The following is a 15359-nucleotide window of genomic DNA, read 5'->3' as shown; positions in this document are numbered from 1 at the left end:
CCACATGGGAGGAGACTGTAGGCTAGGGTTTGGTGATGACTCCGCAGGAGTCATCACAGTGACCATTCGACCAGCAGCTTATAAAAATAAATTACATGTTATCTATGTTTGTCCGGCACACTTTTTCTCAAGCATCTCTTTACTATAAGAAATTCAGTTTGTAATTATTCCAACTAATTGTTAGAGTCAGAAGCTAAAATCCACAAGGAAGGGGAGTAGCGAGTGTCACACCTGGATGAACACACCAAAGCTCTGCAAGATGCCCTCTTCAGTTTGCCTAAAAAACAGGTTTGCAAAGTGGTTAGTGAACTGCCTCCACTATAAAGGAACTGAATAAAATATCCAAGACATTTTGTCAAAAGAAGAAAAGTAATGGTACACCCACCCAATGTGTTCCCATTATTCTTAAACTTCTGATGGTGGCCCTCGAACATAGTTCATGAAAAAGAAAAGCTGGGATCCTGATTAGTTACAAATACGTCCTATTGATACTAAGGGAAAGCATGATGTAGCCCAACCCTCTGCACTTATCTTGTCCTGAAGTTGTTTTTATCAACTGAGCCACCCCTGGTAAAAACCTCTCTCAACTACTAGCTTTTATGCACCAAAAATTATAAACTGGAACATAATTTCTAGCTCTATGGGACCAATGTGTTAAAAGGCCATAACATGGTCCTCATAAATAATCACAATCATGCCAGCAATTTCACATTTCTTTAGTCCAACAATTGATATCAATCTCTTCAAAATATTCCTTTAGTTCAACGCGTTTGAATGAAAAGTTCAAGTCAGATGGGACATTTGAATAGAGAAAGTGTCAAAGGTTTATGGGTAACATGGACATTGCATTCCTTCATCTCATCACACGAGTCCCCCAAGCTGATATTAGAAAGTGCTATGCCTGCTCATTGTCTTAAATACATGTTCTATGTGACACAAGTTTCTAATGCTGAATAGCTTTACAAAATAAGCATCACTTCAGTCTCAATTACCTTTTATTTCTCTTATGCTGCTAGTTTATTTGAACTGACATCCACTAAGTGTACACTATTCTAATAGCATATTAATGGAGCTTCATTTTATATATCTCCTGGCTCACATGAGTAGCCCCTGGTCTCAGTAGAATTCCTGGAACCCATGAGCTAATTTCAGCTCCTGCTCCATGATTACCATTTTCGACCCCCGTCTAGCACCTAAGATGAACATTTGTTTTGCATTGTTCTTGCTGCTGTCAGACACCACCTCCAACAGATGTTGAAATTCGTCATGCATGCGCTGTGTAGTCCCCGACTACATATCATAAAATGTGGGGATCGTATGATATGGTGCAAAAGGCATTTGCAGGCCAAAAGCCTAGATTGCATTCCTTCACAAAGATCCTAATTTCTTTGACTCCCTGTCTGGGGGCATGTTAGTGAAAGCATGGGACAAGTCAGGAAAAGCATTAGGCATCCCCAACCATTCAGAAGTGGGATGAGTGGTGAGGAACACTGGGCCACTAGGATGACGTGTATGGTAGGGTTGAAGAGGGGGTATTTCCAGAGCAAAATCCAGGCCTCTTGCAAAGACCTGCTGTAGGTGATGATGAACCCGTGTTTGATCTAAGACTGCAAAATATCTGAGTATATGGAAAGTTCTAGTGGATACAGGGGCAGACACAGACCTAAGCTACTACCAGTCTAAGCAGAGTGTAGAATGACAGCATATCAAGTGGGCACAGTACGCCTCAGAACAGTCAAAATCAGGGGGAAATGGGGGCCTGATACAAATGCATATTAAGAGGAGGACACAGTGAAAATAAGGGGCTTACATCATGGGAAAATCCAGTGGAATCTTTCCAAATTGCGATATGAATAACCTCAAAAACTGTCTACTTCGTGTAAAGAAACTTTGGTGAAAATCTATGATTTCTCAGTACAACATGTACCTGAATGAAGTGGATACTGGCCATTGCACCAATGTCTAATGTCTCCTTGTGCAGTTCCTCTCCTGGGAAATTCTTAAAACAAGCTTGGGGGCGTTTAAACCTAAAATCAGGGAGATTTTGGGGGCAACTTGAAAAATAGCTTATAATCTTCCTTGAGATGCCATGAAAAATAACAATCCTGATAGCTTGAAAATGAATATGCAAAACAATATGGAAACTCATGCAGAAACATGGTATGACATATTTGCTTCTGGCATATACATTGCTGTCTGACTTGACATATCATACCAGTAAAATATATAATCCTTTGTGATTTATTTTTTAAAAAGTACCTTTTCTTGTGACTTCAAATGTTTTAATTTTATTCATCAGATCATTGCGCCCCACAGATTTCATCAGGTCCTTCAAGCTGTCCAACTTGTCTTCTCTCAGAAGATCAGAAGTTTCCATTTCCAGCAGAATATCAAATATTGTCTGTAGGAGAACAGAGGGTATAAAGATTTTAGAGTCAGTGATTCCAAATTAGGTGAACGGAGGCAGAATTCAATTTAAGTTTGAAACTCTTTTCCACGTACACAATTGTTTAATCCAGCCTGGCGTATTGACATTTTGTTGCAATTCAGAAACAAATCAAATTCTAAGTCAAGATCGTCGGTGAGCATTATGCTTTAACTTCCTTTATTCCCCTCTTCAGATTTAAATATTACTTTTTTTGTTTTTGTTCAACCAAATCTTTATTTGCATATGAAATCAAAAGCAACTTCAGCAATGTAGCCAGTTTCACAGCTCTTCTCCAATTCATCTAAACAGTTGATCAACGATTCCTACCAACACTTCCCAACATAGCTGCCCCCACACTACCCAGCCTAGCCTAGGTTTTCCAGTGACTGTATACTGCTTGTCTACATTTCAGTGTTCTTCCTCCAGGAGAATGCCAAGTATCCTTAGTCTTTTCGGGATAATAAAACGGGTATAGTCTTTCAGAGCATAGGTAAGAAGGGGTGACCAACCCTTGCCAAATCTCATCGTACCCCGAACTATTGCCATTTTCTCCCCATACTTATAGTGTCCCAAATTAGGTAGTACAACTGTATGATGGACGGTGCCTCCTTCTGCCTCCACTGCGTCACTATACAGTGCATGCCGTTCATTAACAGGTTTGCACAAAGATTCCCTGTACTGCCCCCTAATCGAGGTTCACCTTCTGTCGTTCTGTTCAAGAGTGCTAAAGCTCTATCCAGCTCCAAGTCAAACCCTAACATCTAGTCAATTCTCAACTTCACCTCTTGCCAGAAGTGCTGGAGCTGCGGACACCACCACCAAATATGCTCCGTCGTTGCCTCCTCCCTGCATTGCAGCCAACACAGTGGAGAATTTGAGGTGTACATTTTATGTAGGCGCTTCGGCGTATAATGCCACCAATGTAGCATCTTGTATTGTAGTTCCTAGTGCTGCGCTGAGGTGTATGGACTGAACCACCCCTTCAGAGCCTGTCCCCACTCACTGTCTGTGAACAATCTTCCCCAGGCCTGCCTCCCATTTACCCTTCACCTCCAGCTGCTCCTGCCCCCCTTGATTCACTGAATGATAGCAGCCTTTCCCACTCAGTCATGCCTCTCGTAGCCCCTTTCATTATCGTTGGGGTATTAACTCAATGTTTTATCTGCTGGTACGCATACAAATCCTCCTTTCCGAAATCATACTCCCTGCAGCACTCCGGGAATGTCTTGATACGTGCAGCGTCAAACATCTCTAATTTCACATAGCTCCCTGCCCCCCACAATCCACCTCTTAAACCTATTGTAGTCCATCCCTGGCGGGAAGGCAGGGTTTCTTTTTTTTTTTAACCAGTCATTGCTGTGTATCACATTTACAGAGCATATTCAATTTCAGCAGCAGTTCGGTTGCCGCTGAAGGTTTTCAATAAATTCCTAACAAATGTCTCACTCTCCAACCCGTACACCCCCACCCGTTTCCCCAACTTGTTTGGTTCCAGAGTCTTCCCCCCATTACTGATTTCCTTCGATCTGAGCATACAGACCTTTGCTAGTTTTCGGTATGTCAGTGAACGTGAATGTTTAAGCATTTGCGGTTTGTGGAAGTGGGCTTCTCTGTCCTTTAAAAAGTCCTGCAAGGGGTTCCATACCGCCAGGAATTTCAAGTATTTACCTGCCTTTAAGGCACATATTTTTTCCATTGCCATAACCCCCCAGATCTTGACCCACCACCAAGCCGTTGTCGGTCCCGATTCATTCTTCCATCTTTGTGCCACTGTCATTCTCGAAGCCATCAGTAAATGTGTGATTAAGGTAGCTTTACCTCCCGATGCTGCGTATGGGCCTTCTGATACCGCTCCTAGTAAAACTATGTTTGGTGACATTGGTAACTCCGCTCCCGTGATCTCCTTTATGTGCCCCAGCACTTCTTTCCAGTACATTACCACTCTTGGGCACGTCCACCACACATGAAAGATCCACTCTCCCCCCACATTGTCTCCAGCATACAGGGGAAGATGTTGCTTTGATTTTGTGTAAGCGACAGGGGGACATATACCACCTATAACATAGCTTATACGCCGATTCCTTGATCGCAGTGCATTTGGATGACCTATGTGCTCTTGACCATATCTGACCCCATTCCTCTTCAGTGATCTTTTCCCCTATATCTTGACCTCAATTCTCTTTATACAGAAGTTTGTCTTCTATTTGCGTGTTGTTCAGCAATCTATATAATCTGGCTATCCCTCTCGCGGTCGAGCCCTCCTGCATGGTTAATTCCAGCGCAGTTGGGGTCCTAGAGCCTGCCCTCTTCACTATTGGCTGAGAGATCTAGTGTCTGATTTGTGTGTATTTGTATCTTTCTGCCCCCCCAAATAACAAATTTCTGTTTATAGTCTATAAAGTGCAGAGGGGTCCCATCCTGGTACATGTCTTTCAGGGTCAGTGCCTCCGCGCCTGTCCAAACCTCCCAGAATTTCTGTTGCAGACCCGGCGTGAAGTCTAAATTATGTGCCTGGGGGGACAGCGGACCCAACCCCCGCCGAATGTTTTTCATACCCAATGCTTTGTCCCAACTGCATAACGACATTTTGGTACCCTCCAACAAGCTATCCCCCTTCTCACGCACTCCAGTGTTAAGAGCCTGTAGTGCTTTCAAAGGGATATTAGTAGACACTTGCTCTATCCCACACCACCCTTTCAGTTTGTTTGTCCTGCCCACTTCTGCATCAGCGCCAAGTGAGCCGCCAATACATATCTCCCTCTGTCCGGGACTCCCAGACCCCCGAGGAGAGATGGGCGCGTCAAGTTTCGTCTTTGTATACTGGGTTTCTTATTTTGCAAAATGAAGGTAAATATTGCCTTTTGTTGTTCCTTAATTGAACGGGGCAGCATATCTATGGGCATTGAGCCTACCACGTAGCGGTAGGAGGGTCATTTTCACTGCTGCGATTCTTGCAAACCATGACAATTCTTGGGATTCCCATCTATGCATGTCATCTTGTAGTTGTTTCCAGAGGGGTTTAATATTTTTTCTAATTATGCTCCCCATGTCCCTTGATAAGTTTATCCCCAGATATACCAGGGTTTCTTTTGCTCAGATTAAGTTGTATGTTTTCTCCAGAACCGTGATCTCCTCACTCTCTTCCGTTATGTTTATTGCTTTAGATTGAGTAGTTTATAGAGAACCCTGATATGCTGCCGAACTCTTGTAGTTTTGACATGGTCCTAGGCAGCGTGTTTTTGGTGTCTTTCATAAAGAGCATTGTTGTCCGCATATAATGCAATTTAATGTGTTGCCTTCCCACACGTCACCCCCCTAATCTCCAGGTATAATCTGATCTGTACCGCAAAGGGCTCCATCACCATTGTGAAGATCAGAGGGGACAGGGGGCAGCCATGTCGTGTGCCTCTCCTTATTTTAATCTGCTCCGAACCCTGACCATTTACTATGAAGCTCGTGGATGGGATTTGAAAGTTGCTAATACCATTTTGGTAAATTCCGGTCCACACCCGTACCCTTCAGTACTAGTTTTAGATATTCCCAATCCAGACTGTCAGAGGCCCGTCTAGCGTCTAACGCGGCTACTGAGAATCGTTGTTTCGTTCTTGTTCCCATGTCAATGGCCCGTCTCACATTGTCATGTGTGTGTCTTCCCATGATAAATCCTGCCTGATCTTCGTGTATGATTCTGGGAGGACTTTCATCAGTCTGGTTGGCAGTATCTTAGAATAAATCATAGCGTCAGTGTTTAAGAGTGCAATGGGACTGTAACTAGCACATTCTGAAGGGTCTTTACCTGGTTTCACAGTTAATATTGTTGTAGATTTCCCCATATCGGCCGTGACGCAACCCCTCTCCCTAATGACATTGAGGAGACGTGTGAGTGGAGCCAGCAGCTGTGTGCAAAATGTTTTACAATAGCTGTTTCCCAAACCGTCCCGGCTCGGGGTCTTGTTCGCCGGTAATGCTGAGATCGCGTCACTGACCTCTTGGGCTGTAATCAGACCCCTAAGGGTGTTGCTGTCATGTTCCGAGATTTGGGGTAGGGGCGTTACCAACATGTAGGACCTCTGGATTTCGGATTCAAGGTTTTCACAATGTAACAGTTCCTCATGGAACTGTACCATTATTTCTGGTTTCTTTTCCTCTGCTGTACATGACTCCCCCTGCCTATTTTTAAGTCGTGCAATGTGGTTAAGTGCTAGGAATTTGTTTGCCTTCCCTCCGTGCATGTGATATGATTGTTTGGTGCTCAATAGTGTCTGTGCACCCCGGTCTGCGGTGTGGTCTCCCAACTGGGCTCTGATCTTCCTTAGTTCTCGTAGGGGCTTATGTGTTTGTCGAGTCTTATGTTGTCTCTCAGTCTTTTAATTTCCTTTCGAGTTTTTGATTTATGAGAGCTCTTTCTCTGTTGTATGCGGCCGCTTGTGAGATAAATTCACAGCGCACTACCGCTTTCCCCGCGTCTCAGACTATCCTCCAGTCCGCCTCACCATTATTGTTTCTTTAAAATAATTACTTATTGTACCCTCCATATATGCCCTGAGTGCGATGTCCCTCAGTATCATCTCATTTAATCTCCAGTTCGGTTGTTTTCTTCTCCCCACTCCATCTACTTCAATACAGACCAACACCGGCGCGTGGTCTGAGAGGTATTTCACCCCTATTTCCACTTTCGTTACATGGGGGGTCAGAGATGATGAAATGGAACCATGTCTACCCTAGAGTAGCCCTTGCGAACCGCCGAGAAATGCATGTATTCCCTATTTTCTTCCTGGAAGAACCGTCATGTTTCAATCACACCCTAGTCCCTAAAGAGTTTCCCCTGTGCTTGTCTGTTTTTCTGGTCAGCTGTTGTGGGTGGGAGTGTTTTGTCAAGTGTCGGGTCAATCACACAGTTAAAATCCCCGCCTACGATTGGCTGTCCCTCGCACCAGCCCCCAAACGTCTGCAGTTTTCCTATAATATACGTGTCCTGTTTCTCGTTGGGAACGTATAGTGCTAATATCGTGTAGGTTTGACTCCTGCAGGGTTTCTAAAGATAGGGGTGCATGCATCGCCATGTTGGCAGACGCAGCCTCCTATTCAGCCGGTCCCAGATTTCAAGAGTGTTTTTCGCTGTCAGGTACACCATAAGCCCTCTTGGCCTCTCATCCCTTCTCATCCAGGGGATCTTACAAAGATATGCTCCTGCAATGTTCGATGACCACCCAATGTTTCTTGTTATCCTCCCTCCCCCATAGGCTCTCACTTCTGCTGCCTGATATTTCACCACATCAGGACAGCCCAACCCCCCTCTCGGTTTACTTCTAAATAAAATCTTCCTCCCTACTAGGGGCTTCTTTCCATTCCAGATGAAGTTCATGAGGTCCTTCTGCATTCCCCCCATTATCCTCCCCGGCACAGGCAGAGGCATCGCCTGAAACAGATATAATATGATAGGGCATTTATAACGCGCCTGTACACAAGTGTTTCTAGGCGCAACAAGACAAGAAGGGGGAAACAGAGGGAGGATAAAGCAACTATCTTACTAGGCCTTGTGCCATTCAGATCGTGCAAGTGCGGGGAAGTGGAAGAGGAGAAGTGCCGAGGGTGGGGGGAGGTGAAGTGCAGGTAACTCAAACATTTCAGCCAACGGGTGGCTCATAAGTGCAGAGAGAAGGGACTGTAGGGTTGCAGGTACAGACCAAAAGTACTGGGGGAGCCAAGAGGCAGTACAAGGTGCAACGGACATGGCTGAGCCTTGGCCCAAGTTCAGATGGTGGCCAGGTAATCAGCGCATGGAGCAGTCGGGACATCAGCAGGGGAGAGGAAGAGAGAAAGCAGAAGCAAAAGACAAAGGTCTTGAGTTGCTTCTGGAAGCGGAGGTGATTCTGCTCAAGTTTGAGAGAGGAAGGGAGGCTGTTCCAAAGGGAGGCCCCAGCTGGAGATCGAGATCTGCCCCCAACTCTCTGCTTGGAAAAGCGACTGACCCTCAGAGTTGAGGTGGATGAGTGGAAAGCTCGAGAGTTGGAAATGTTTAGGAAGAGAGAGTTGGAGGTAGTACGGTCCCAGGCCTCAGAAAGCCTTGTGGACGATGCAGAGGGTTTTGAACTTGATCCTTGCTGCCACTGGGAGCCAATGAAGAGATTTCAGAGCTGGAGAGATACGATCCCTGGACTTGAGGCCAAGAAAGGACAAGTCTTGCAGTCCTGTTCTGGATAAGTTGTAGAGGACGGAGAGTCGAGGCAGGAAGATTTAGAAAGAGGCTGTTGCTGTAGTCCAGCCTAGAGCGGACCAGAGCTCTGGAGAAAGTGAGCTTCTGGGGGAAAGAGAGGAAAGGAAAAATACCTCGGAGGAGATGCAGCCGATAGTTTGACTTCTTAGAGACGTCAGAGATGTGACGAGAGAAGAAAATGGTGGAGTCGAAGATAACCCCAAGGTTCTTAACCTCACAGCGAGCAGCAGGAAGAGGGCCCAGAGTGGTCAGCCAGAGAGAGAGTGGAAAGGAGGAAGCTGGTGTTCCGATGAGGAGGATCTCAGTCTTACTGGCATTAAGGCAGACAGGAAAGACTATTAATCTTCACAATAGCTATCCTTCCTAACCATGAAACAAACAGCCCCTTCCACCGTGCTAGGTCCACTTTTATTTGTCGGGCCAGAAGATGGTAGTTGGCCAGACAACTTAACTTATGGTTGATGTCACATTAATTCCCAGGTACCTAACCAGACCTTCCGCCGATCTGAACAGGTGTTGGCTACCAACCGCTCATGTTTTTCCTTTCTCAGTGACAAGTTAAGTAACTCGACCTTAAACCCAGAAACTGTGGAAAACTCCCCTATTTCTTCCATTATCGCCGATAGCGAGAACTCCGGCTTGGTAACTATAAGAACCACGTCATCTGCAAACATCCCAAACTTAGGATGCGAGTTTGCCCAACTGTCCCCCATGCACATCCACATTTTCCTTATTCGGTCACTAAAGGCTCCATCACTAATGCAAAGAACCGAGGAGAAAGTCGACAGCCCTGCTGTTACCCTCACCTGGTTTCTGCGGAGGCTTTGGGGCACGGTTGCAGCCCTCCCTAGTGTTAGATCTCCCCCTTCTGGTTTCTTACCCTGCGGATCAGCTATGGGTGGCGACAATTGGTGGCACTGCTCCTGCGTGGATATGGGAAAACGTGAATGCGCTGGTAGATGACTATGGTATTTCCAAACCCCTTTGATCCAAGGTGCGAGTTCTGTGGGCACGTACCGGCCCATAAGGCTCACCTGATTAATGTGAATGATGAGCTCTCCGTCCTACTACTTCTGGCAGGGGCGCTTGTTGGTGGAATCTAGTTCCTTCACTGATTCCCGAGTACTAGTCCAGTCCGGCTGTGACTAAGTTCCTCTTTCTGCTTTCTCTCAATGTCTTTGTCTTTTCCCTCTCAATATCTTGATGATATTGCTCTCAATATGGTTGTTTTGCACTGAATAAAGTTTATCTCTGTTTTCTCCCAAATAGGTGGAAATGCGGCCTAACAACAGCTGTGGAGGCACGGAACGCAGCTGAGCGGAAGATGGATGCGACCACAATGTTCAGCAGCAGGTGAGTAATGGCTTTAGGGAAGGCGCGAGGTTTTGATGGCAGCGAGCCCTTAACGGAATGTCTAACCTTGTCTTTTGCCTTTTCTTTGCAGGTGCTGAGAGTTTGGATGGAGTGCGCCGTGCCTGGATGATGCCGTCTGCGTTCCGGGATGTTTGCCGGTGAGCTGCGTTGTCAGGAAGATGTCTGCATTCCGAGATGTTTGCAGGTGAGCTGCTGTGCCAGAAGGATGTCTGCGCTCTGAGATGTTTGTAGGTGAGTCGCGTGCCAGGAGGAAGCACTCAGGTAAGAGCAGGATTCTCCAGTGACGAGCAAGGATGCAGATGGCAGGATAACTCCAGGTAAGATGAATCCCAGGCGACGCTGAGCGTCACGCTTCACGGAGGTGCAGAATAACGCAAAGCGTGTGCCTTGGGGTTGGGCTGGCTTTTATAGCTGAGCTCTTAAGGCCACGCCCCTTAGCAAAGTTCTGCATGCCACACCCTGCCACTCCTAGAAGTTAGAAGATGCATGTGCAGATGTAGATGAAGATGGAGACCACACCCGGACTAGTTACCCAAATGAGAGTTCTTGAGAGTACTCTTGCTCATAATAAAATAGTTCTGGTTCATTCTAAGCACTTCTGCCCATAATGGAAATGTTCTGTTTAAATCCTTGGCGCCAGAGGTGCCAGGACTGTATCGAACCAGGCCCCCTATGTATAAATGTCCCAAAGGGACGTGCGTGACCCATGATGCCCCCTGCTCCCTTCACTTGATGGATCCTGGCCAAGTAGCCATGACACCTGCTTAGTTCCTTGGCTAATTGGAAACAGGTTTGTCAGTCCACCATTGACCTTGACCCTTGCCTTGGGGGATTGGTAGTTTGCCTGGATCATCCTCAGAAAATGTGGTCCGACCCTGTTTAACGTTTGGTTAATAAAGCCCCAAATTACACTGGCGAATGCCGTTTCGGTGTCAAGCGTTAAAAAACATGTAGGCACTGCCCCTTCCACCCCCCCACCCCACTTGGCTTTGTCAATAATGTCCAGGGCCCTTCTTATGTTATCAAACATATTCCGCCCCTGGATGAACCCAGACTGATCCTGCGCGATGAGAGACGGCAGTACGCCCTCCAGCCTGGCTGCTAGCACCCTTGCATAGAGTTTGGCGTCTATGTTAATGAGTGCTATCGCCCTATAGAAGAAGCTCCACTGTGGGTTTTTCCCCACGATTCGGGATGAGGGTAATATGTGCCATTTCCATAGAGGGTGATATCTCACCCTCCTTACGGAATTCATTGAACACCTATGCCAGACCTTTAGACTGCTGCCGACTGAATGTCGTATAGAATGCTGCTGTTAGCCTGTCTTCTCCCAGGCCTTTGTGTGGTTTCAGTCTGGCAATCGCACTCTTCACCTCCTCCCACGTTATCTGCTCCTCTAGTTGCTCTCTTTGGGCAAAAACCGCGGTCCCCTCTGCCCTGCCAGGTATATCAGCTGCCCCTCAGTGTCACACGGTTCTTCCCTGTAGAGATTAGCAAAGAACTCTTGAATGATCCTTCTCTTAACCCCTTCCATCCCTACTAGTCTCCCCTCCCTGTCCTCCAGGTTTGCTATAAAGGCCCTATGTTCCCTGCCCCTCAGCTGCCTCACTAGAACCGTCGCAACCTTATTCCCGTGCTCATAAAATGTCTGCCTGCACTTCAGTAGGGTACTCTCCACGAATCTGCCGCTAAGCTGTTTGAGCTGTCCCCTCAAATGGGCCAACTGCCTGGCGAATTTGTTAGTCCCTTTCGCCTTGTGGGTTGCCTCAAATCTCCATCTACTTTTCTAGCTCCGCTTCTGCCTCCTTTCTAGTTTCCCTCAGTTCTTTTACCACTCCTATCAGAAGGTCTTTCATCTGGTTCTTGAATCTGTCTCACTATTCCCCCAAAGCCCCATTTCCCTCCCTGTTCTTCCCCATATACCTGCTTATTTCAGCTTCTACTTGTTTCCGTATCCCTTCATCCCTGAGGAGGTACTCTTCTAGCCTCCATCCTTTATGCCCTCTCTGCGTTCCTCTCTCCTCCCACTCCAATGTAACTGGTGCATGATCCGACACTGTTATGCTACTTATATGCACCCTTGTGGTAGCCCTCACTACCCTCTGCGTTGCCAGAATATAATCAATCGGGAATATGTTTTGTGGACGTGGGAATAAAAGGAGTAATCCTTAGCTCACGAATGGTGTATTCGCCATGTATACCCGATACCCACTTCCTCAATTTTCCTTCTTAATTGTTAAGACATTATTTACAATGCGCGACACCTCACCCCCACTTGAGCGGTCCATATGCGAGTCCATGGCAAAGTTATAGTCCCCCGCCACCAGCAGTCCAACTGTCCCTGGATCCCCATCCAGGTTCTGGATGTGTCCCCCATTTGCAAACAGCGAGCAGCCCCCCCGCTCCTCATTGTCCCCCATCCCCTCCTGCATCCACCTCTACTACCTATGCCTTTTTAAAAAGTAAAATAAATATCACTTTTCACAGAAAAATGTCAGGAAAACAAAACATGATGTGCAGGTTGACCAAAAGCAATGTATATTATGTTTCACCTACAAACCTCCAGTGACATTTGAAGAGCCACTTCATCCTCATGGAAAATGTCAGCCCAAGGCCTTTTGCTGGCTGTGGGCAAACTTCACAAGGACATCTCCCACTTCCAGCCTGGATGTCGCATCTCCCATCTAATGACCAATGCAATAAAATGTCCTGCTAAATGCGTCGAAATTCAGTGTTCTCCAGACCTGCTGGCTCTGAAAGCATTGACTAAAAGAAAAGTAACCCCTTGGCAAGAGCATGACTAATATGTGTGAAAATGGGGACACCCACTTCCAACAAGCAAGCTTCCAGCACAAAGGAGACTGATAAAAAAAAACCTCTGGGAACAGGCTGACCCAGTGAAAACAAATGGCTGGAAGGCATGAGTCAGTCAAATAAGCGGACACATTTCTGAGGGCTTTTTTGTTCCCATCTTTATATCTTTCAGGGAACAGATAGCCTTTTGGAAATTTGAATAATTTTGAGAAGTTGGAACATAACATGAGTTGATGGAATGACGATGTGGCCATAAGTCTATAACAACAGGGTAAGATCCATTTTTTAGGAAAACAAGATATGATAATACATTATATCAGGCCAATATGAGTCTAATGTTGACATGTGTTGTATACTAGGACAGAAGATAGAGGAGACAAGGCATCAAGTTCTAAAACAATTGGAATTTTGCCGTCAAATTAACCATTCTTGGTTATAAAAGACTCCAGCATAGTGAACCCTCGAGTCAGAGAGGTATGTAATTAACAACATACTTTTCACCTTTATGGGGATAAGGGTTACACAGCTAGTTTATTTATAGGACCAGAACTGTGATATGAGAGAGTAATATAGTGCCTCCTTTATTTTAACAGGGTACATCGTCTTTACAAGAAGACGGAGGTTTGATAATATGGTTTCATCTTGAATAGAATCGACACAAGATACTACACACCCCTGAAGAATGTCCTACATTGTTGTGTGAATGGGACAGAAACTTGTACAAGTTGGGAATCTGAAAAATCAAAATATGCAATAGACATAATGACATCACAGGCTAAGGGAACTCAGTGTGACTAGACCACACGGGTTTGACCAGACATTGAATTTAATCTTAGAATTGATTTAGGCTGTTTTCACTTGTGTGGGTTTTAGACCAGATTGATTATTTTATGTGATATGATCATTTTTAATGATGTTTTTGAGTAATGAACTTTGTTTAACTAATACAATTTGTATTTTTTGAGTATCATAGTGCTACTTGACTGCGAGACAGGATACCCATGTGGGTTTGGCACCTTTTAGTAATTTGAACTTCTTTTTGTAGATAACAGATATTGCTCCACGGAGTAAGAAGTTTGCAAATCCCCGCCTGTGGCTTAGAGCCGTGTTGAGAATAGTAGGCATAAGTCAGGGCCATTTGTCCCACATGAAGATTCACAATTAATTTAAAAGGACCATTATCATTTAGGCCTTTTTCTCAGCCGTCATAAGACGGATGGATTTAATCTACGTATGATTTATGAATGTCATTTCCAGGCGATTTTGGGGATATGAAATGTAGCTACCTATGACTCGGGGAACTGTAATGGCTAGTTAAACTAGGTTTCTGGTGGATCTGAACATGTTCCAAATATGAGAGTTGGTGAGTGGGTGGAAAATGAAATTAGCGATATGCTTAATAACTCACATATTCATAACTGTTGTGCTTTTTATGGAAACGGCAGAAAGGTGCCACATGGCTGTGCTATATGGTACGGATTTGGTGGTCAGCTTATCTAATACTCCATGATTAGCTGAATCAGAAAATATGTCTAGTATGGCAGTTGCTAGTAAAATCATGAAGTTGTGATGCATAACTATTCTCCTTTCAACTTTTGGGAAAAACCTAAAGGGCAATTACAAATGGGAATTGCCATATGTTGCTCCAGACCACTAAACCAATCTTGACTTGGAGGCTGGGTTTGGGAGGAGAGAGAAGGGTAACTGTCCAATCCTAGTGGCAGGAATTATTGCAGGGTACTTCCCCAAGATTGTAAAATTGGTGGCGTCATCGCTGTTATATAAGGGGGACTGCACGAGGACAGGGGACAGAAAAAGGAAGATGGGAGCAGACATACAAGCGACATGCCACCAGGAAGGCTGCTGAAATGTACCATCTGACAGCTGTAAGGAGACACCAGAGGAGATTGCTGAGAGTGCATCTGGGTGGAGCTGTCTAGTTCTAGGAAGGCCTCAAAGCTGACTGGGTCCTACGGAGGAGAGCGAGAGGCCATCTTTGTCAGTGGAGTGTCCAGAACCCTGCCCTATCTTTCCAGAGTGTCCTAAAATGCAGCTGGCTTTCCTGAACCTTAAAAAGAGGCTTGCTATGTAAGTAGAACTGAGCCCTGGGAAACCAAAAGGAGGGGGTGTCTGCTTGTATGGATTTATTTCCCTTTATAGTGGGTGGGGGGCAAAACGGTGTAGACCAAAAATATTAATTAATTCCCCATTTGGCAGAACACTACAGGGTGAATTTTGTTAAAATTCTAAATTAACAAAGCTCACTTCCCAGTGTGTGCTGAAAACTATAGTCTATAAATTAATTGGGTAATCCTTGTTGTCCAACTGACCCCGACTTCTTAAGGCAGAGGGGTGTCTTTGTTCTTAAATCAGTCCAACCTTTTTATCCAGCATCCCCAATACAGGCCTTTCAGTAAGGGCGGTCTGAAATCCAAAACTCCCCAAAGCATTCCAATTTTTCTGTCCGACTTCCCGACATAGACCAAAGCAAAGGAGGGTCTGAAAAACAAAGTGATACCCGTTGTT

The 15359-nt window shown here is 45.5% G+C and overlaps 1 protein-coding gene across 5 annotated transcripts in view; it reads right to left on the bottom strand.

Moving 5' to 3' along the window:
• Nucleotides 1-15359, bottom strand: part of LOC138488473 (caspase-8-like) — a 596184-nt gene that overhangs the window by 183982 nt on the left and 396843 nt on the right. For all 5 annotated transcript variants that reach the window (XM_069615461.1, XM_069615457.1, XM_069615459.1 and 2 more), the window contains one exon: nucleotides 2260-2401. In XM_069615461.1, coding sequence (XP_069471562.1) covers nucleotides 2260-2401 — 142 coding nt within the window. The remainder of the gene's footprint in view (nucleotides 1-2259; nucleotides 2402-15359) is intronic.

Source organism: Ambystoma mexicanum, chromosome 9, assembly GCF_040938575.1.
Source record: "Ambystoma mexicanum isolate Mex_15411 chromosome 9, UKY_AmexF1_1, whole genome shotgun sequence".
NCBI classification, from domain to species: Eukaryota; Metazoa; Chordata; class Amphibia; order Caudata; family Ambystomatidae; genus Ambystoma; species Ambystoma mexicanum.
The sequence above is the reverse complement of the archived record's forward strand: the minus strand, read 5'-3'. Positions and strand labels throughout refer to the sequence as shown.